General features: G+C 36.3%; 1 protein-coding gene across 1 annotated transcript; it reads left to right on the top strand.

Moving 5' to 3' along the window:
- On the top strand, window positions 1–19,485 carry LOC128621819 (alpha-2-macroglobulin). The gene is made up of 34 exons (XM_053647808.1): window positions 1–124; window positions 2,118–2,298; window positions 2,550–2,706; window positions 2,819–2,871; window positions 3,196–3,216; window positions 3,346–3,511; window positions 3,603–3,687; window positions 3,953–4,076; window positions 4,163–4,283; window positions 4,442–4,551; window positions 4,671–4,841; window positions 4,930–5,163; window positions 5,279–5,491; window positions 5,643–5,792; window positions 7,244–7,366; window positions 11,025–11,130; window positions 11,424–11,544; window positions 11,771–11,996; window positions 12,107–12,233; window positions 12,590–12,711; window positions 12,799–12,850; window positions 12,968–13,051; window positions 14,396–14,572; window positions 14,677–14,752; window positions 14,896–15,052; window positions 15,164–15,238; window positions 15,480–15,642; window positions 17,536–17,726; window positions 17,847–18,062; window positions 18,307–18,428; window positions 18,697–18,778; window positions 18,896–18,964; window positions 19,138–19,243; window positions 19,329–19,485. The coding sequence occupies exons 1-34, from the start codon at window positions 39–41 to the stop codon at window positions 19,367–19,369; spliced, it is 4,308 nt and encodes a 1,435-aa protein (XP_053503783.1). The 5' UTR covers window positions 1–38; the 3' UTR covers window positions 19,370–19,485.
- The last annotated feature ends 4,320 nt before the right edge of the window (window positions 19,486–23,805 follow it).

Below are 23,805 nucleotides of genomic sequence, written 5' to 3'. Positions count from 1 at the left end.
TCAAACAGTAGAACCTGCCATTTGCAATAGACTTCATCATGGTGGTCAGGCAGGTCAACATAAGGATAAGGCTACTGTTAGCCTGCTTCCTTTTTCATTCTGTTTATGGACAAACCTCAGGACCGTAAGTAATCATAAAGGATTTCTGGTGGTGAAAAATACAGTGGTCTATTCTGTTTCATACTGTATACATTATATCCATGCATACCGTTTTATAGATATAAAGATTTTTATTATGAAGTCCTCATTCCACCTCCCATAATGTGTGTGTATGTGTGAAATTTAATTTTAAAACTGTATATAAAGCAGAAAAGTGACAAGAGATTTAATTTTTAAAATGATTTGAAATGTAAATGGCATTAAATGAGTATATATGGAAATTGAAAGACAATTGAATTCATAATGTTTACTACTGTTTACTGCTCTTTTAAATGTAGAAACATTTAATTTAATTATTTTGAAGGCATCTTTACTCTACAGCATATCTTTGCACATGCCTAAAAGTTTTTCACAGTACTGTGTGTGTATATATGTATATATGTATATAAAACTGCCCTTAGAGCAGTTGTCCCTTTGCCCCTTGGTTTCAAAAGTGCCCTTTATGAAGAGAATATTTATTAATATTAATTTATCTATAAATAAACCGTGAGCTCGGAAACCCACTGCACCACCATGCCACCTCACAGCTCCAGGGTCTGTGCATCTTCTCCCTATTTGTGTGTGTGTGTGTGTGTGTGTGTGTGTGTGTGTGTGTGTGTGTGTGTGTGTTTCCTAAGGGTTCTTCAATTTCCACCCAGTGTGTGAAAGCATGCAGCTAGGTGGATAGAGTATCCAAAAAAATTTATTCAAGTACAAGTAAAACTACTTATAAAAATAATTACTCAAGTAACAGTAAAAGTAATAATGTTAATAATTACTTGAATTAGAGTAATAAAGCATCCAATGAGAAAACAACTCAAGTTGTAAGTTATTAGTTACTTCGGCTCTGATTAAATTAAAGGGAAAATCCTGAATCTCGGACTACATGGAGAATTGTAAGTCATACCTCTCCTTGAAAGTCTGTCTGTTCTGTTTATATAATATAAAACCTGGGTTCAAGATGAAGCACCATATCCCTGTCCTGTGATGAGTACAATAGCAGAGACCCTGTCATTTTCAACACAAAATTTCTCTCTCTCTCTCTCTCTCTCTCTCACACACACACACACACGCACACAAACAAACAAATATTTTCCAAAATGTTGACTGTCTTAACACGTTAAGAACACAAACTTGTCAGTATCTGCATTTGAACAAGACAACAAAGAATAAAAGCACAGACTATGGAACAGAACAGAAGAGAAAGTGTGTGTAGAGAGAGAATGCGTGTGTGTGTGTGTGTGTGTGTCCTGCCTCCTTTTCTTCCCCTTCTTTAGCCATTATCTTCCAGGACAGAGCTGCTAAAACAGTGAGTCGTTGTTGTGTCTGCATTCAGACCACTGCAGTGTATCGCGAGACTCGACACCTTATTATACGTGATTTAAACTAATTATTAAAACAACATATATTCATTAACATTTAACAATAATGGAGAAACACCACCGAATGTATCGAAGTAAAAGTACATTTCTGTGATTAAAAATAACTTGAGTAAGAGTATAAGTATGGCCAGTTAAACCTACTCTTAAAAGTAATTTTTTTTCAAAAAGTTACTCAAGTAAGTAAATGTAATGGTCTACTACATACCTATGTGGACTGACTATGCTAATGTGCCCATAGATGTAAATTAGTTTGTCAATGAGCACAAACATGCCAGAATGCAATCATAGTACTATAGTACAGTGTTTCATTCTAAGTTATTTCTAAACACAAAAAGGCAGCTCCAATAACTTTACTTTAGACTTTACTGACATGTTGTGTGATACTAACTTGTCTCTTAAACATCATTTTATTTTATTATCTTGAACTTAAAGCACTCTGTATACACTTTTCCAACAGTATTGATTGTTGAGTTTAGGAGATTACTGTCACCTAGCTACAATGGTTTATCTTACATAACCCTCATTACTTTTTCATCTCTTTACTGTTAATCACATGCACAAATTATCATTTTAAAATATCACTTTTTTGGTCCTTAGATATTTCATGGTGACATTTCCTGCAGTGATCGAGTCTGGCTCTGATGCAAAGTTCTGTGTGAGTCTTCTGAAGCCCAATGAGACTCTGCAAATGAACATTTATCTGGTTCACAACAACCAGAACAGAACTCTTTTACAAGAGACAGTGGAAGAGGAGATTCACCACTGCTCTCATTTTGAGGTCAGAAATCCCATTATTATTATTATTATTATTATTATTATTATTGTTGTTGTTGTTGTTGTTGTTGTTGTTGTTGTTGTTATTGTTGTTGTTGTTAATAATAATAATATTAATATGGATGATGATATAAACAATAATACTAAAATTATTATTATTATTATTATTATTATTATTATTATTATTATTATATTGTTTATTTTTTTATTTTTATTTTTTATTGTTGTGGTTCAACATGGGCAACATCTTCACAGGCTCCACAGGTTGTGGGTGAATTGGTGCAGGAGATAAAGGTAGAAGTCAAAGGTGAAAGTTTTAAGATGACAGAGAAAAAGAAAGTGATGTTTAAATCCTATGACACATTGGTATTTATTCAGACTGATAAACCCATCTACAATCCAGGCCAAACAGGTGATTCACTCCTGCAATACTTAATATCCATTTGAACCATTTAATAAATGTTTAGTTCTTATTGATGGGGAAGCTCAACACACCAAATTTCTCTCCCATTGTTTTTCAACAGTGAATTTCAGAATTGTCACTATGGATTCTAATTTTATTCCACTTAAACAAAAAGTAAGAGTCTAAGTCTCTACGTCTCTAAGTGCAATAATTTAATGCAGAACGGCAAGTTTTCACCACCCATCCTGTCCTAAATGTATGTGTTTACATTTAACTATAAAAGAAGGGTCTCCAATGTCATTTTTGATGGCATATTTTCCTATGCACAGATTAATATAGCACCTACATTGTGTAATATCTTTGTATTATAGCGATATTCTACTCAATTATTTGTTCTAATTAATAAATTAATGTAGAGCGTTAATGTACAAGATGATATTAGAAGTAGTGTGATAGTTTCTTAATCAGAGTTATGCACTGTTGTATTCTCCTTTACAGTACAGCACAGTAATTCTTAAGGTAAGTAAATTAAACCACACATAATTTTATTTATTTGTTTGTTTGTTTGTTTACTTTGTGACATTGTTGTTCACTTTTAATATTTATACACATTGGTTAGTGACGCTAATATTTTTCTGAATGAATCAGGATAATAATCATAACAGGATTGGTCAGTGGACGAATGTGTCCTCGACAGGCCTGATACTGCAGCTTTCACATGAGCTCAATGCTGAGGCTCCACAAGGCCATTATTCATTAATTGCTGACATTGAAAATAGGTTGATCACACACCGCTTTAAAGTGCAAAAGTATGGTAAGTTACATTACTAGTAGAGTACCTTTTTCTGTTGATACAGAACTAACTGACATAATTTACTGTAATAAGAAATATATTTGACTTTTAGTTTTACCCAAGTTTGAGATTACAGTAAAAACACCAGAAAAACACAGCATCGGTGAGGAGGAACTGAAGCTGGAGGTTTGTGGAAAGTGAGTGACAATTTTATAAGAAAACTAAAAATATAGTAGTTTTAAAAAATATTTATAAAACATAGTTTTAACCTTTACATTTTTTATTCCTTTGCTTACTTAAATGTAAACATTTATCTTATTAAAAAGACGTTTAAAAACAACATAGCACTGACAGACATTTGAATATCCAGGATACACCGGTATAGCCTATAAATGTTTTTTTCTTTCATTAATAAATAAAACACAAATTTAAATCAACATTCATTGCTTGTGCATTTTTAAGGTACACTTATGGACAGCCAGTACCTGGCACAGCACTGGTGCAAGTGTGTCGTAAATTTAGGCAGAATTATTTTCATCGTGAGGACGCCCCTTTGATTTCACCATGCCTGGCTGAAACAGTGGAGGTCCGTAGGTAACGCTATATTAAAGGACATAATATTTTTTGTCTGAAATTTTTTGTCTGCATTTGAACATTTGGTTATCCTCACAGATGAGTCAGACTGGTTGTGCCTTCCTTATACTGAATGTATCAACTTTCACGAGTTCTGAATTTGAAGTTAATTTTGAGCACTATCTTAATGCTACTGTTACACTGACAGAGGAAGGAACAGGTGAGTCAGTAACAGATCTGAACAAAGCCAACTAAACTTAAAGATTAAAATAAGTTAAAGTGTAAAAATACTTTATAAATCTTTTACATTTTATATAAAAATTTTAGAATCACTGATTCTTTAATAATATTGCATTTTGTTTTGTTTTTTTTGTTTAGATTTCTCCTTGGTAAAATCTGTCATCATAGAACTCATTTACCAAATCGGTCAAGTGGAACTTGTGGATTTACCAAAAACCTTTGAACGAGAGAGAGATATAGAAGGAAAAGTAAGATTTTCTTACTTTTAAATTTACATTGGTCCACTGATATTGCTTTTGTATTTGTGATGTTTTTACATCAGTTGTTGACAGTTTGAGCAGACTGACAGCATTTCCCTGAACAACAGATTAAAGTTACAACCTTCAGTGGAACACCAATTCCTAACAAGAAGGTTTACCTTTCGGAAGGTGAATGGTGGTCTAAGAAGAAACTACTCAATCTCACTACAGATAGTAATGGATTGGCAAACTTCTCAATTGCTTCACCTGAACATCCTACAACAGAGATAAGATTGCAGGTATGGTATGACGACCTAACACTCACAAAATGTTGAAGTCATTTCAATAGATCTTAAAAACAAATGTTCCTGTTTCATTCTTATCTAGGCAAGTGTCTATCCAGAAGAACACTTTCATACATACAAAACACCATTCTTTACCAATGCTGATGCACATCTACAGCTGCTCCAACCTGCCACACCTTACAGTCCAGTATTTAGTGAATTGTCAATAGAGAGCTCAGAGGAACCATTTAAATGTGGTGCTGAAATTCCCATAACCATTAACTACTATATTGTAGGGGAAACTACTGAAAGTTACAGTATTGATCTTATATACACGGTAAGTACATGCAGTAAAATTGTAGATACAGTAAAACCTGCATTACCTACATTCCAGCAGCTTAAATGAAATGCACCTGACAGTGATTATCCTATATTTGGCCTCTGCAATCCAGGTATTATCTAAAGGAGCAATAGTCCATCATGGGCATGAGAAGGTTGAAGTGGAAGAGTCTACAGATGTCAGAAAAGGAAAAATCTCATTTAAACTAGCTGTCGATGCTGAGCTGGCTCCTGTAGTGCAGGTTGTGGTGTACTCTGTCCTGCCTAGTGAGAATGTCATCGCTGCTAGCAAGAAATTTGATGTGGAAAAATGTTTCAGGAATAAGGTAATGCTAGCACCTTCAGGCTTTGTTTTGTGTTGTTTTTTTAAAAAATGTTCACTGGTTATTGAGTTACTTAATTTTTTTATCTAATCTGATTTCTGCTTGACATAAAAGTTAAACATATGTAAACTTTTTGTTCTTTTGTGGCCTCCAGGTTTCACTACAGTTCTCTCCCTCTAAAGCAGTTCCTGGTGAGAAGAACACTCTCGAGCTCTCGGCTCATCCTGGTTCACTGTGTGGCCTCAGTGCTGTGGATCAGAGTGTGTTCATCTTGGAGTCTGGAGAACGCCTAAATACTGACAAGGTGATGTTAAGATTTACTGAACCTTTTGCACATACAAGTGCTTGAGTTTTGAGCCTGTTTTAATATCTAGTGCCCTCTACATGTGCTATGTACTAAATAGATTCAATTAATTGTATTTTTTATTCTTGTCTGATACTAACATTTGAACATAACATTAATGTAAGTTTTAAAATGTTTAAATAACATTTACATTATATGTTGTAAAATTGTCAGGAGTATTGTATATGTACTAATAAACCCTGACCAGGATAAAGCAGTTACTGAAGATATAAATATATATATATATATATATATATATATATATATATATATATATATATATATATATATATATATATATATATATATATATATATATGTGTGTGTGTGTGTGTGTGTGTGTGTGTGTGTCTGTGTGTGTGTGTGTGTGTGTGTGTGTGTCTGTGTGTGTGTGTGTGTGTGTGTGTGTATGTATATATATATATATATATATATATATATATATATATATATATATATATATATAATTTCAAGAATAAATAAAAAAAATAGAAAAAAAATGTCATTGCATGACATTTACACCATCTTGGTACATAAAATTTGTCTCTTTTTTAAAAAGTTTTTGAAGTAACTGTTGCTGAGGCTCATGAATTTTTAATAACTGGACAGACCAGATATTGTATTGCTATTGTATAATGTTGGTGGTTCTGTGGACCTTTGGCAGTCTAATATTAAATTCATGAACTGGTGCGAGAGCAGGCAGCAGATGTCAAAAACCAGGCAGGAAAAGCAGTCCTGGGCTAACCACTAGTCAGGCACACAAGGAAATCACAGTTCAGAAATAAGGGTATAAATCATGCAACACTTTATCAAAACAGTAGACAAAGAGAACCAAACATTTTGGGCAAATGAACCCAAATGGCCTTGACTACTAATTTTATTCGAGAATTAGGACTATTGTTACATTTAAACATTCAAACATTTTATTATGTTAGTAACATACTATATGTGTAACATAAGTGACTAAAAACCAAATAAATATTTATTGCACTGGCTTACCAGTCTAGTGGGAAGTGTGAGCTTACAAGGGTGAGCTTACTTGACAAAGGAGGTGTGTTTGAAAGGGTGTATTTCTTTACATAGGAAATAAAATAGGACAGGAGGTGATGTTAGCAATGTAATCCATGCCGGGGTGGTGTGATACAGCTCAATGTGAAGAACAGTGGCCTTGAGGGACTTGAGAGAAAACCTAAAGGCTACAGTCAGGATCTTTATATTATAGAACTTATTGTATTAGAATAGTAGCAACTATAGTAATGTGTTTTATTGCCATTTATTGCATATAAAGTTAAAGCAAGTTCTTTATAAAGCTCTCTTATGTTAATGTAATCATACATGCAAAGGTAATTTTTGTGTGTTTTGAAATGCACTTTATATAATCTTATAATAATGACAAACTATGTCTCCCATAGATATTTAATTTGTTGCCAGAGAGAGTATCAGATTACCCCTATGGGGTTGAAGATAATATAGAGTGCTTGCATGTTAGACCTCGACGATATACACAGATTGACCATGCTTACAATACATTAAAGGTAAGTGATTGATTGGATACATAACTGATTACTGAAATGTGTGTGTATGAAATGTTATCACAGTAGACCACATATCTACAATGTAAAATCACTCGTAACAGAAAATACTATTTACAAAATGTGGCTTTAGATTTTGTCTGTATGGAGCCTAATCTATCCCTGACATGATATACCGTAACTGGGTGATCTGGGGTACCTGCTGATCATTTTATGGTCTTTTCTAATCCTGAGTGACAGTGATGTATTCGACGATTGATTTCGGGTGGTGGTGGTGGTGGTGGTGGTGTGTGTGTGTGTGCGTGTGGGGGGGTGGGGGGGCGTGTCGCGGGGGGGGGTGTTCAACCATTGGTTTTGCAAGTTTACATTTTACATATAGAGTCAGGTCCATAAATATTTTTAAATATATGGACAATATTTGGACATGTTATTGTTATTTCAGCTGTTTACAGTTAATTGGAGTTGAAATGAAATGAGCTCAATGTTTAGCCTTTTTAGCTTTAATTTGAGGGTATTTACATCCAAATCAGGTAAGCAGTGCAGGCATTACACTTTTTATATGTGGTCCCTCCTTTTTGTGAGAGACCAAAAGTAATTGGATAATTTGCTGATCAGCTGTTCCGTGGCCAGGTATGTGTTATTCCCTAATTATATCACTTACAAGAAAGCAGATAAATGGTCTAGGATCTCAAGTATGGCATTTGCATTTGGAGTCTCTGAAGTTTCTGTTAACTCTCAATATGAAGTCAGTAAAGCAAGCCATCATTAGGCTGAAAAACCAAAAGAAACTGATCAGACAGATAGCAAAAACATCAGGTGTGGCATTGCACACTTGAAATATTTAACCCTGGGTCATTCTAAATCCTGGTTAAACAGAATCCTGGGTTAACTTATTTCACATTTCATACTAATCATACTTTACCCAGAGTTAACAATTAATCCTGGGTATTCGTGACATTTCACACTATACATTCCTAAACCCTGGGTTAGATCTCCAATTTGCACATAATATGAGGCAAGTGCTGTTCAATTTCTGATTTGGTGTTTGTTACTAAGCAGCTAGCAGTAACATTCTAACATTGTTTCATACTGTACACATTCGGCACCGCAATGCGGGTTTAACACCACAAAAACAGTGCTAACCCTGCTTCGGATCAGGGTTTTATAACCTTTATAAGTGTGAAACGTTCCTCTACCTGGGGTTAAAAGCGGGGTTTAGAACGACGATAACCTGGGGTTAAGTACAGTGTGAAAAGCCCTTATTTGATACATTCTTTAAAAACGCACAAGAACACAATGGTCAGAGAAGAGTATGAAGGAAAGGAAGGAACTGCACATGATCCAAAGCGTACCACCTCATCTTATAGTGTGGGCGTGTATAGCTGCTAGTGGAACTGGTTCTCTTGCATTTATTGATGATGTGACAAAATGCTGCAGGATGAATTCTGAAGTGTATAGGGCTTATATTATCTATATTGGGGAAACATTTAAAAAGTGTTGTAATTCCTACCCCATTCCCCAAATGTGTGTGTAAATTCCTTTAAATTAAAGCTGAAAGTCTTTAATTTTGATTAAAATGGACATTTGAGCTCAAATATATTATTTAATTTCAAGTTCAATATACTGTGGTAGACAGCTAAAATAACAATAACTTTTCTCCAAAATTTATTTATGGACTTTGCTGTATATACACTCACTATCCACTTTATTTGGAACACCTGCACCCCTGAACATTTATATAATTAAAGTTCCAATCAGCCAGTCATGTGGCAGCAGTGCAATGTATAAAATCATGCAGATACATATCAAGAGCTTCAGTTAATGTTCACATTAAGCATCAGAATGGGCGAAAAAAAATGTGATCTCTGTGACTTTGAACATGGCATGGTTGGTGCCAGATTGTCCAGTTTGAGTAATTCAGAAATTGCTGATCATCTGGGAATTTCACACACAACAGTCTCTACAGCAGTGGTCAACAACCTGTTGATTGCGATCTACCTGTCGATCGCTGAGGCATTTTAGTAGATCACAACCATCTATGTACTGTCAATGATCGCAACACATTTTTAAAAAATGCAGTGGTAAAATAACTGTTGGTTGGCTAGATTTGAATACTGCTACATACTTGATGGTGTGCAACTGTATGGGCAGAGAGTAGCCTAAGAAAATGCTGTTAATGCATGCTCACTGCTACTGGTTCCATATGGATTTCTCCTAACACCACACAAACAAACATATCTACACCTCACAATGGCTTGACAGAAGAACCAGTGTCCAGTGTCCTACGAGTATGCGGTATGCACAGCTATTAAAGAAAAATGAATGCAGCGTTATATCAGGCTGCCGAATGGAGCAGAGGCCAATGAAATTGCATAACATAATTCCTTGGTGCATCTTGTGCCACAGGTTTACAGTGCGCTAGAAGGCACACACATCCCTATTCTTCCTCTGAAGGATGGCTCAATTTTGTCATGTGACACTTTTTTTTTCATGAATGCCATTTTTCTCGGCAAAAACTGTTTTAAATATTTTTTCGCAACATTTGAGGTATCGGCATAGAATATATGCACTAAAGTTAAACGAAAAATGTTATCAATAATTTGTAATCATATCAATGCACTAAACATTTTTTCGCAAAAAAAATCCTTGGATGGAAACGTAGTTATTGATCTTTCCTGTAGGTTGTTCTCTCCCAACCTTGAGGGTGCCATAGTATATCATTCCATAGCGACTCCTTATGTAGGACATGCTTTGGCTTTCCCAGATGTCAGCAGTCACTGTGAACCGGTTGGCAGAAAAATCCCTCCACTTTCTCTCTGCCAGCATTCCCGTCCATGAGCATTGCACATCAGGTCTTGTGGCTTCTTCTGATTCTCAAATGGCACCCCTCCTCACCAGTGTTTCACCAATTTAAGCCCATCATAAACATGTCTGCCCAATACAACTAAAAACCGTACAGGCCTTCCCAGTGACTAAAGCTGTAGCAAGCCCCACTGGCACCATTACTACATGCTCAAAGCTACTGGTTCAGTATAGATTTCTCACATACACCTAATGCTACACAAACCTGTCTGGCTAAGACAACCAGAGCCATACATACCTCCCCAGTGACTAAGGCTCAGCCTCACTTGCGCCATTATCTCATGCTCAGTGCCACTGGTTCTGTATGGATTTCTCCAATTAAATACATTTTATTTATTGCATATTGTATTGTTTAATTTTAAAGGGGGGGGGGGTTCCCCTTTTTCACTTTAAGTACTTCTAAATATTTATTTGGCAAATTCCAGTCACCTCAGGCAGTTTTTATGTCAATACAAGCAGTTTTAATTTATTTTAGTTTTTTTCTCCACTATTGATTGTTTTCAGTGACATGACATAATGAAAACATGTTGAAGGAACCCATAAGCAGGCAGGAACACACACACAGCAGATGAATACATTCGTATGATTCAAGCATGCAAAGGCTGGGAGTATGGGAGGGGCAGGCTTTATTTTTATTTTAACAAATTATTTAAGCACTTGATTTAAAAACTGCCTGAGCTGTCTAGAAATTGCCCTTTAAATACATATTATTGAATTTTATCTCATATGAAATTATTTGGATTACTAAGTAATTTACAATAATTTACTACACTGATTATGACATATTATCACCTGACAGAGTGTGGGGCTGAAGATGGCAACAAATTTGGCTGTTAGAGAACCTGACTGTTTGGTATACAAAGGCATGCGTTATGAACGCTATCATCACAGACATCCATATGGGGGTACCTACAGGCTATTTTTTCAACTATATATATTTATATATATGTAATATGTGTGTGTGTGTGTGTGTGTTCAATAAATAGTGCAGTTTCTTATTCATACATATGCTATGTATATTACATTAAAATGCAATAAATAATACAATAAATGATGAGTACAGCTGAAATCAATATACTACTGTACATTTGTTATGTGCATAGCTCTTACTGCTGTTTGTACTAATTAGTCTAACAAATCAAGAGGTTGCTACATTAAAAAGAAGCATACTAATAATTAAAGTTTTGCTCATTTTCAGTGCAATACATGGTAGCGCAACGTGTGGGATTAGCTGAGTCATCATCAGAACATTATAAATCCATTGAGACAGTTCGCAAATTCTTCCCAGAAACATGGATATGGCAACTGTCTGAAGTCGGGTTTGTGAACCAGCATATTAATTAATTTTGTTAAGTGGCATGCTTTTACAGTGCTTCTGTGCATGTAAGATCACACTGTTTAATGTTGCCATGGACACCAATCTTTTAGCAGTTTTATTAGTATGTACATTAGTGTCTCCTGTTGTTTTAAAAATAAACATAACTATAATATACTGAATAATGCATGCTGTCTTTTTGATAATAAATAACAGAAATTTTTCCACAGGGACTCTGGATCAGCACAGCTTCCTGTCACTGTTCCTGACACCATCACCACTTGGGAGACAGAGGCTTTCTGTGTGTCCTCTAGGGGTCTGGGACTGGCTCCTCCTGTTCAGCTCACTGTATTTCAGCCCTTCTTCCTGGAGCTCTCGTTGCCCTATTCCATTATCCGGGGAGAGGTTTTTGAGCTGAAGGCCACCGTCTTCAATTATCTTTCCAAATGCATTATGGTACTGTAAGGCCAAGATTTTATCTTGTATTCTTGTATTCTTTTATCTTGTATCAAGTATTGTGTCACGTAAGATGCATAGTAAATTAATCACCTGTGCCTCATCGCCAGGTTAAAGTGACCCCGGCTCCTTCCTCAGACTACACTCTGAAACCCTCTTCTGATGGCGAGTATTCATCCTGCCTGTGTGCAAATGGCAGAAAAACCTTCAAATGGACTCTGATTCCCACCGTGCTTGGTGAGTCCTAAAACTCTTTCACAGTCTTTCATGGAGCTCTGTTTTTGTCAGTGTTAGCCTGATTTTTATTTTAAAAATAAATAAATAAATAAATAAAACAGCACCCATTTTAAAAAAGAGAATAGTTTTCAAATCTGCAAACCTGTGGTCCAATGTAGATATTTTTATAGGACATCCACACACTTTTAGGGACATTAAGTAACACATGGAAAATAAAGGTATCTCATTCCCGTGACTTTTTTGGGGTTCTTTTTTTTTCCACACCACATGGAAACAGGGGCCATGATCACATGTCTGTTGCAATGGATTTTTCTTTATAGTAATTAACTCCTTTTAATACCTGTTACTAAATACAGGAGTCGTGAATGTGACAGTGAGTGCAGAGGCAGAACAATCCCAGACGGTGTGTGATAATGAGATTGTGAGTGTTCCAGAGAGAGGCCGTATTGACACAGTTACACGAAGCCTGATTGTGCAGGTCGGTGTCTTGAAAATAAGCATAACTTTACATTTGCAAACCTGTTCTTTATTAGGCTATGATCTAATAATACTATTTCCCCTTTAGGCTGAAGGAACTGAGAAGACGAAGAGCCAGAGCTGGTTATTATGTCCACAGGGTCAGGCTTGCAAATATTTGTGCAATTGATTTCTATTGAGTCTGGGTGGTTTAAAACTGATGCACACAATATTTTACTGCAAAATAACAATGGAGCTGCCTTTCATCTTATTCTCAGGCAGCAGTGTTTCAGAGGAGTTGGAGCTGATTCTTCCTGAGGATGTAATAGAGGGATCAGCCCGAGCTTCTGTTTCAGTACTTGGTAAGAGAAAAAGCATTAGGGTAAATAGAAGAACTTTGCAACTATAAAGTAAATTTTTATGATGTATATAATGCAAGCAAGAAATAAAACTTTTTTAGCTGAAAAAAAGAGAAACAAAACAAAACTTTGTCTTATCACACCATGCTTGTCTTGGGGTAATGAATACAAGTAAAATAAAACACTCTTCTATAAGAACTCCAAGAAAGTATAATAATGGAAAATGTGATTGCTATTCATTGCTGTACGCAAAATTGCTAACTGAATTATATGCTGAAAAATATGTTTACGAGATGAAAGTTTTTACTGGGATCCCCATTCAAATCATGCCAATCACCTATGTACAGTTCACGCCTCTGCAGTCCAGATTTTTCTTGAGTAGAGGTGTTGGAGGCACTATTGATAGATTTTCAGTAGTGTTTAGTACGCCTTTGAACACAAGCACAATATAGAAGAACAGTCAAATATACCAAATACAATATAACTAAGTGAAATCAGGGCAAAGTATTGCTGAAGGAAGGTGCACAGTGACTGTGTCAGTAAATGTGGGAGGGAACTCTTCAGCGTTTCTGGCTGAAGCTGGTCTATCTGGTTTTGCATCTATCTCTGAATAAATAGCCTGTTTTTGGAGAGCCTGTTAGTGAGATGTGGTTCACCTCTGTAAGCTGGGCTATTCATGTGCTGTATTTATGGTAATACCATTTTCACAGCAGGCTATTCAAAACCCTTTGCCTGCTCTAGAGGCATTGGCATGGTGCTGGAGATGATCCTACACACTTACCCCATTCCATAATTCAAAGCTTTTGTGACCACAAGCAATTATTTCTTCTGGACAAAGTGTCAGCATTTTCATGGGTCCTCCTGGCTTATGTTCCGTGTGTAAACCTAAAGTTCTCCAACTAATGACACCAGCAGGCTACCCTAACATTTTTTGTATTTATTCTGAGCCAGCCATTTTAAAGGAGCATGATAGGTACCAAAGGTGAATTCCATTCCAATTTATTGACTATTAAATTGCAAGACATTTTTCTCAATTGTTTTCATAATTGTTTTCATTGGGAAGCACCTTATAGCTGATTTACATCATAGGGTGCTAAGTTCAATCTTTTTTTGTTTTGTTTTGTTTTGAGTATTAAGGATAGGACAGCTCCTGTCCCTTTACTGGGCACTGAACTCAAAGCAATACATCTTTGTATCTATATATCTATATATTTGTAACTATATATCTAATATGAATAAGCATTAGTGAACTGGAGCTTCTTTACATTCAAAACAACAGTGTGTTTTTGTCAGTTCCAACATTTTTTTAGCTAAAGAGATAAAGAATATTATTGTATTCTTTTGTAGGAGATATACTTGGCCGTGCATTACAAAATCTGGATGGACTGTTAAGGATGCCATATGGCTGTGGTGAGCAAAACATTGCTCTCCTCGCCCCCAATATCTACATTCTTCAGTATCTAGAGAACACTGAGCAGCTCACCACAGCTATCCGTGAGAGGGCTACTGGTTTCCTTAAGAGTGGTCAGAAAGCTTTCTTTTACTTTTAAATCTTTGCAGTCATTTCTAGTCATTCTGAATAGACTTTTTCTGAACTAACCAGAATAAAATCATTTGACTTTACACAGGATACCAGAGGCAACTTAACTATAAACATTTTAATGGTGCATATAGCACATTTGGCAGCGGGGAGGAGAACACATGGTAAGTTTATCTTAAAGCAAAGCTCCACTTTCCTGGTGATTACATGAAATTTATTTAAATAAGTAAGTGTTAGTTGTGAATAATTGTATATAATTATGGAATGTAAAAAATATATATATTGACAAATAATTCTCCATCACCAGGTTAACTGCATTTGTCTTGAGGACTTTTGGCAAAGCACAACGTTACATCTTTATTGATCCAGAAATCATTAACAGTGCAAAGCAATGGCTAATAAATAATCAGAGATCAGATGGCTGTTTTATACAACAGGGAAGTCTGTTCAATAATAGAATGAAGGTATGTATGTTACTAAGGAAGTCCATGTTTGGAAAAAACACATTTTTGAATACATTTATTGAATATCTGTTTTTATCTATATATCATGCATATTGTTCTAATGTATTCCAGGGTGGTGTAAATGATGAAGTGACTATTACTGCCTACATCACTGCATCATTGCTTGAATTGGGTAACACAGTCCAGGTAAGAGCATGAGAGTTCGCAATCTTTTCACTGCATTCACAATCCATATAAGCTTGGCAAAATGCATCCAATCTAAATCACAATAGCACTGGTTAATTCAACCAGCTGTACACTGATTTTATTAAGTTGTCATAAATTGTGGTTAAATTTAACATTTGCACCAGCTTTGTTATGAATAAGTCCTGCCTTTAAGTAAAATCATTGTGTTTTTTCTACATGATTTTGTACATTTTGATTGCAGGATCCTTTTGTGAATAAAGGACTGCTGTGCCTCAAGTCTTCTATTGGTAACCTGACAAACACCTACACCACTGCACTGTTGGCCTACACGTTCAGTCTGGCTGGAGAGAATAAATTTCGGGAGCAGCTACTAAAAGAGTTGGATAATGTTGCCATTTCAGGAGGTACTGAATGATTAGAAGAATTTATAACATTTATATTTGTAACAAACACAACAAACTACGTTTCTACAAGTAAAACTGCTGAATGTAATAATTGGAAATTGGAAAAATGCTATTGCAAGCTACTCATAAAGGAATGTTCTAGAAGAAGCTATTATTTGTCATATATACATTACAACAAAATCCTTTTTCTTTGCATATCCCAGCTTGTTAGGAAGTTGGGGTCAGAACACAGGGTCAGCCATGACATGGCACCCCTGGAGCAGAGAGCTTGGCGGTGCTAGAGCTTGAACCCCTGACCTTCTAATCAGTAACCCAGAGCCTTAACCATTGAGCCACAGCTGCCCATTGTAAAGTGGGTTTTACTGTGCCACATTCTAAGCCCTAAATATAATTGGTGAAGTAATTGGGCTCCGCAGGATGTATTTTCTATATGCCTGCCCTTGGTTCAAGTGAGCACTCTGACATCTTTTTCAGTATTATTCAGCTCAGGATCAAACTGGCTGAGAGCCACCCTGCATCCTGGGCTAAGCATCCTACTGCAGGAGTCCAGCTTTAATCAGATTTATTACAGAGGAGTCAATTGCTGCAGATTGGAACAATCAATCTAATGCTAGCAACAGAATTGTCAGCATGTGGCCTGTGTGTGCAACGAACATAGCACTTTTAAAAGCCTTTAGCAAAATATTATCTGAGCACCTACACTCGGTGGCGGGGCAGCATGTATCTTTGTGTACCAAAGAGGCAATGCAAGTGTCAACAACCGGAATGTGGCCCAGGTTAACTTGCTCATCACCAGTCATGCTGGCTAAAACACCCAACACTATGTCTGGGTGCGGTGCTGCTGCCAAATTAAGACCTACATTTCACACTTTTAACGTAGTTCTTGCACTGTAGCATGTCTTTAACCTCAGTCTGCTGTAGATTATCCCACAAAAAAGTTAGTTATGAGTCAGGGGAATTGCCTGAAAAAAATACTTTACTGGGGCATGTGCCCAAACCAAAATGTTTATGAATGAAAATATAAATATAAATGTTAAATCAAAGGGCGCACAGTGACTTAGTGGTTAGCACGTTCGCCTCACGCCTCCAGGGTCCGGGGTTCGAGTCCCACCGGGGCCGTGTGTGTGGAGTTTGCATGTTCTCCCCGTGCTGCGGGGGTTTCCTCCGGGTACTCCGGTTTCCTTCCCCCAGTCCAAAGACATGCGTGGTAGGCTGATTGGCGTGTCTAAAGTGTCCGTAGTGTATGAATGGGTGTGTGAGTGTGTATGTGATTTTGCCTGCTGGATTGGCACTCTGTCCAGGGTGTACCCCGCCTCGTGTCTGATGCTCCCTGGGATAGGCTCCAGGTTCCCCGTGACCCTGAAAAGGAGTAAGCGGTAGAACATGGATGGATGGATGGATATTAAATCAATTTTTAAAAACTGTTTCTTGAGGCAGGATCCTAAATTATACCCCTTAACATAAATCCTAACAGTACTTTTTAGCACTCAACTGCCATAATTCTATAATAAAACAAAATTCTATAATATCAATAATGCGATTCAAGCCATGAAAGCATTTTTCTCTATCATTTGTATTGATAAGTTGATGAAGTGACTGCAAACTCAAATTTACCATAGTTAATATAGTGTTACTTTTAAATGACAGCAGAAAGACAATAGTGAATTAGTCAGCTAACACCAGGCTAACATGGCATTTAAAAACAAAGCTTTGTTAAAGAGAACATCTTTCTTTCTCTTGTGATCTGTGTGCTCTCTGCAGGTCTCTGTGTGTCTCTGAGGTGGATAGTAGCCAGTTTTGTAGGTGGCAAATTTTGGCTAGCTAGCACAGGGACAAGGCAATGATGCCAGACATATCTGTGGTTATGCTTACACTATCTTGTTATTATTTTAGATTTTCGGCTTCATTGGTCTCAGACAGCATCAGATGACTCCAGCTCATTGTCAGTGGAAATCAGTTCTTACGTGCTGCTAGCTGTTCTCACTGCAGGTCAACTCACTACAGCTGATTTGGGATACGCTAATAGGATTGTCAGCTGGCTAGTGAAGCAGCAAAATCCCTATGGAGGCTTTTCCTCCACACAGGTACTCAATTAAATTGCATTGTTCCCTTGTTCTGCATTTAGTCAGTATAATGCTAAATCACTTATTGCATTTTATAGCACTGAATTTTTATTTTTTTATTATTTTATTTTTTAAAATCAGGACACAGTTGTGGCCCTCCAAGCTCTGGCTCTGTACTCCACTAAAGTGTTCAGCTCAGACGGCTCTAGCACAGTAACTGTAAAGTCAGAAGATGGACACAGTTACACCTTTGATGTGAACCAGAACAACAAATTACTATACCAAGAAAGATCACTGCAGGATGTTCCTGGCAAATACAGCATTGAAGTGAAGGGTGACACCTGTGTGTCAGTGCAGGTCAGTACAGATAACTCTTCCTGGCCTACAAATCTTGTGTCTAAATGAAACACTGTTCTATTTAAAAGAAAAATGTAGTTCTATGAATCTGCAAGTGATTTTTTGTTAAGCACTAATTACCCAACAACTACTTTTTATGCAAGTCTATACAATGTATTAAATTTTTTTTAATTGATTGATTTTTGTTTATTATTGTTTATCTGTTTAACTATTGCTTCAACTTTTTTTAAATTCCTACTTGCAGACAGCACTTTTCTACAATGTCCCCACACCTACTCAAACTAGTACACTGAGCATTGCGGTGAAGACCAAGGGAAACTGCACAAAAACATATGGACAAACTTTGTCCCTCGGCTTCACTGTTGGGTAAGAATGAATGTGTGATAAAACTCTGTTCTAAAATAAGAAAACTGGTCAATTATGTTTTCGGAGTCTAACTGTAAATATTTCAAAGATATAAAAATGCCTATACCTGGATAGTGTCTGGGTTAAAAACCATTAATATAATGATTAATGACTACACATCCTCTTATGACACTTTAATTTGCAGTGACAATAATTAATACTTTATTTTCTATCATTATTGCTATGAATACTCCTGAAGTTTATTGACAAACATTTTCTTTAATTTCAGATATCATGGGATACTTAACAACACTAACATGATCATAGTGGACATAAAACTGTTATCAGGGTTCACAGCAGATCCTGGTGAAGTAAGGAGTAACAATGTTGCTAAAAGTTCTGTAATATACATGTCTAGATAAACAGATATGCAAATGCATTGCTATTGAAATGATCGTGGTAGAATAATGATTAAATTGTTTTCTTAGCTGAAAAGGAGCATTTGGGTGGAACGGGTTGATTCTAAAGATGACCATATTATCATGTATATCAAAGAGGTAAGAGGAGAACATAAGAATTTAAGAATACATATATAGCATTAATTATTACCTATATTACACAACTGTGCTGTATATCCACTCCAAGAAACATGTATGCTTTATTTATTACACATAAAATACAGATATGGTGGAGTGTGTTTACAATATGATATCTGGTGTATCTCTAACAGCTCCCAAGGAATATTTCTGTCAACTATCAGCTACACATTAAACAGGTGCTTCCTGTCAAGAATCTCAAGCCAGCGGTGATCAAAGTTTATGATTACTACCAAACAAGTAAGACTTTCCAGGATTGTGTTATTTAAGTAGTTACTGCAACTATACTGGTATCATTTACTGATTCTCAACATATTTCATTCAGGTGACCAGTCTGAGACGGAGTACACCTCCCCCTGTGTGTAGGATTTCACATTGGGATGGAAAATGCAGAAAAACCTTTGTATATCTGCTGTATGATGGTTTCTTTCTGATTAAAATTTTTTGTTTGTGAAATAAAAATACCCTTCAAATGCCTTGCATCATTTGAATGATCATTGATTTAGTTTAAAGGTCCGTGAACACTTAACTAACCCCTAACTTGTAATGGTCTACACTTATATAGCGCTTTTTTAAACTTAGAGATTCTACAAAGCACTTTACACTAGTTCTCATTCACCCATTCACACACACACACACACACACACACACACACACACACACACACCAGTTGTCATCGGGAGCAACTTGGGGCTCAGTGTCTTGCCCAAGGACTCTTTGGTAGTATTCATTATTAATTATTTAGTTCAGTAGTATCTCCTTATGCTTGTAGACAAAACACACACGACACACTTGATCGCAATGCATGGCCAGGACAATGTCTTCAGAGTCCGAAATAATTTGTTTTGCTTATGAAAATCTGCAGACTGCAAATTTTGCAAAACAACAATTACTGATATGTCTGGCATGACTTGAAATTTCTACCAACATGTTGAAAGAAAGCATAAAGAAAGGTACGCTGCTTATTATAACCTTTAATACCAACTTAAATCCAAATAAGATTAGGGCTGGGCAATATGACGATATATATCATGGCGACGATGTCCATAGAATAGATAGAGATATCTATCTTTAAGTGGGCAGGACTGCTTAAAGTTATTGACATGTTAGGGTGATAAAGAAGCATGAATTAATTAATTAATCAAAATAAAGAGCAAAATTCTGCCTGACCAATCAGAGGCATGTCAATACAGTATATTGAATCCATGCATTAGGCCTTAAAGTGACAGCAGTCTAATAAACCTGCTGCTGTCTGTGTCATTAATGTTAATCATACAACAAAAGACAAAGAGAAAATCACTCACTCCCTCACTCACTGGACTGAATAACTTCAGTAAATCTAATAAGAATCCCTGTATGTCAAATAGTGAAGTCTATTTTACTTTACATGTATCGTTATCGTGTAATAAGATTGTAGTCATACTGTACTGCCCCCCCCCCTAAACATTAGCATCTGGTGATCCCAGTCTTGAATTTGACGTAAAATGTGAAATGTACTTCTTAATGTAGTAAATATCATAAACCCTGGATTTTATTTTAGCAAGTAAATAAACATATCACATAAATGCAATGACTGTAAATGTATTCCTTTTAAATTTAAAACGTAACGTGCTCTAATGTAATGTAATGTAATTATTTTCATTCAATTAATGTAATGTGCTCTGAATTGCAACGACAAGTTAAGTAGCTTATACAAAACTGTGGAAAAGTTTTATTCACATTAGACAAATACCTTTGTTTTACATTTACCTTCTATTTTTGAATTAGTAAGAATTGATAAAACGTTCTCTTTTTTTTGTCCCAGGATGAGATAGTACAAAAGACACCAGCAACCAGCAGATGCTGCACAGCCCAGCATAGAAGGATTTACAAGACCAGAATTGGCAAAACAAATAGTGCAAATTTATGATGCAAATTCTCCCAGACAACAAGAAATTCATGACTCCATCATTAAAGATCTGTTCATTGGCTGCGCTTTACCTCTGTCAACTGTTGAAAATCAGCATTTCAGGCATTTCTTGAAAGTAATGGACAACAATTACACTCCCATTGGAAGGAAGACAATCACTGAAAAACGCATTCCTTTGTTGGTTGATCAGGTTAAGGACTCAATTAAAAGAAAGCTCCAGACCCTATCATCTGTGTCCATAACAGCTGACATATGGTCTGATCGGACCACGTGGTCCTTCTTCAGTGTTACAGCCCATGGATTAAACGTAACGGAAAATCAGCTGGAGTCCTTTTTTTTAGACTGTAGGTGGTCTTGTGCCAGACACAGTGAAGACAACATAAAGTAAACAAGTAATGCCAGGTACATTATCACTGATAATGCAGCCAATATGAAGTGTACGCTCAAAGTCAAGCTACCACAGGAGGAGCAGCACAGTGATGCAGAAGATGGAAACTTTGATGATGAGAGTCTTTGGGATGATGTGACCTGGGAAGATGAGACTGTCCTGGTGAGAACAAGGCAACGGTTGTCATGTTTTGCACATTCTCTGCAATTAGTTGCATGATGGTATGAAAGAAGCCAAGGCTTTTTCTTTAGCATTTGCCAAAATGTCAAAATTCACCTCATTACGTCACACTAGTACTCAGTTTAAAGAGCGATTTGAGGCTGCATTTGGGACAGATCAGTTTTCAGTTCGTGAATGGAATCAACTGAAGGATTTAGGTTCTGTTCTCTCTCCTTTCACGGAAGCAACAGATGTTACAGAGGGTGAGAAAATGGTCACTATTAGTATGGTGGTCCCCATTGTACTGGATTTAAACACTCATCTGCTCCAAATAGCAGAGTCAGTAAGTCATTGCCGGCTATGAGCCACAGTCCTTCGTCAATCCTTTTTAAAGGGATTCTCTGGGATCTTTGTGAGAACCAATATGGTTGAGCAAAATGGAGAAGAGGACCAGTTCAGACATACTGTCTATTTCTTGGCTACAATGCTTGAGACTTAGTTTGGCCTTAACTAGGTTGATCTAGATGTAACCAACAATGACAATCCAGTTTCAGTGAAGAAATTCAGAGAGGATCTGCTTTAATAACCTAAAAATGATTTCTCTGCATTTTATTCTGAAGCAACCTTTTTATTTATCTACCATATATTCTGTATATAGCAGAGCATAAAATATGCAGTAGGCATACAATAATGGTCCTTAAGTCCCTAAATCCAGATAATGCATTTTAACATGCATGATTTGTGCATGTTTCGCATTTTTCAGATAGTTTGACTGCAGAGCGTGAAGCCACAGCAGTTTGAGACATGCTGGATTGTGAAGTTATCAGTGATGCAACCACAGATTCTGCTCCTGGCAAATACCTATGACTTCTAGCTCGCTATCGAGCCCACAAGCACCGTAGTTACTCAGCTAAGGATGCAAGCATTTCAGCTCAGATACATAAGTACTTTGATGCCATTCAAGACACAGACACAAATACAGCACTTGAATTTTGGCTATAAACAGGGAGATATTCCCACAGCTCCACTCTCTGGCAGTAAAAGTGTTGTCTATACCCGCATCCTCTGCACCAGTAGTGTATCTCTTTAGCAAAGGTGGCTTTGTCATGAGACCACATAATATGCGCTTATCTCATAAAATGGTCACACAGCGCTTGTATTTCTGAAAAGCAATATGGCCCTGGTTTAGTGCTTGAGTGTATGGTACAGTACATTGCATTATCAGTGGTTATTACAGCTCATATTAAAAAAGCTTACAAGAACAGAGCTGTGTTCAAAACAGGTTAATTTGTATTTTCACACACTTGTTATATAATAAAAGTTCTACATATTTTTTTTTCTTTGAAACCATTCAACTAGTTGAGGTGCTGATGACATGAAATAAAAATATTAAATGGCAATGGCAAGATATAATAGCGGTATTTTTTTGCTACATTTATATTGCCATTGGTTTATGATGGTTAAAATATTGGTTAAGTACTTCGTCTCGACTCAGACCCAACACTAGTTTCTGTATATTTGCCTGACAGCTTGTCTTTATATTTCATCATCAGATCATTGATTTAGTTAAAAGTTCAACATGTAATAATCCAAAACTGTGTAAACTCTCAGGTTCGGCTAGAATGACTAATGTTTGTTCATTCAAGGGTCAACACTACTAATACTACTGGCTACTAAATCAAGGATTGGTATAATTCATTTGAGAAAAGCGTTCTGACAGCTGCTAAAAGGCTACCACTAAAAAACCTGGTGGTCCCTGCTTTATTATTTGCAAGAATGATTTGAAATATTGGTGCGCTGCCACTGTTTAAATCAATTATTACCTGGTAGTTTTTTTTTCTGAAATAAATTATGCAATGGCTGTTATCTGTGTGGGCATGACCCGTGTGGGCATGATGTTTGTTTGAAGTGTGTACAAAAGAAACATGTTTACTGCATGATGACTGTAAGTAAACAGTGAGTTCTGAGAGAGAAAATGTTGAAGATGTTTTAAGCTAGAATGATGCTTTCATTCTATTCTCATTCTACATTTCTATTCTGTTTTTAGGCATTTAAACAGTTTATGTACTATAATTAAATTCTGCCATATGTGACACTTTAAAAAATGCTGTGACTTCTATCCATTTATTAATCATTTAGACACTATTTCATAAGTGCAAGGATGCTTCTGAAATTCATCATACATACCTTTCTTGGAAGAGCAAGAAAATACCGGTTATTATAATAATATGTTTCCTAATGCATATGCTACATAAATATATTTCATAATGCTTGTATAAACAGTTATGCATGTTTATTTCTGCAAAAAATAAGTCTGCTATTGACCCATTGCCTACTTGCTCTACT

The sequence above is a fragment of the Ictalurus furcatus genome, chromosome 17 (assembly GCF_023375685.1).
Source record: "Ictalurus furcatus strain D&B chromosome 17, Billie_1.0, whole genome shotgun sequence".
Classification (NCBI taxonomy): domain Eukaryota; kingdom Metazoa; phylum Chordata; class Actinopteri; order Siluriformes; family Ictaluridae; genus Ictalurus; species Ictalurus furcatus.
Note: the sequence above shows the minus strand (reverse complement) of the source record. Positions and strands in the feature narration are given on the sequence as shown.

Bases quoted from the DNA above. Each gene is read 5' to 3' on its own strand.
- LOC128621819 (XM_053647808.1), top strand. From the start codon at position 39: ATGGTGGTCAGGCAGGTCAACATAAGGATAAGGCTACTGTTAGCCTGC. The intron at 2,872-3,195 runs GTAAGAGTCTAA...TCTCCTTTACAG, and splicing joins TTATTCCACTTAAACAAAAA to TACAGCACAGTAATTCTTAA. The intron at 12,712-12,798 runs GTCGGTGTCTTG...TTTCCCCTTTAG, and splicing joins CACGAAGCCTGATTGTGCAG to GCTGAAGGAACTGAGAAGAC.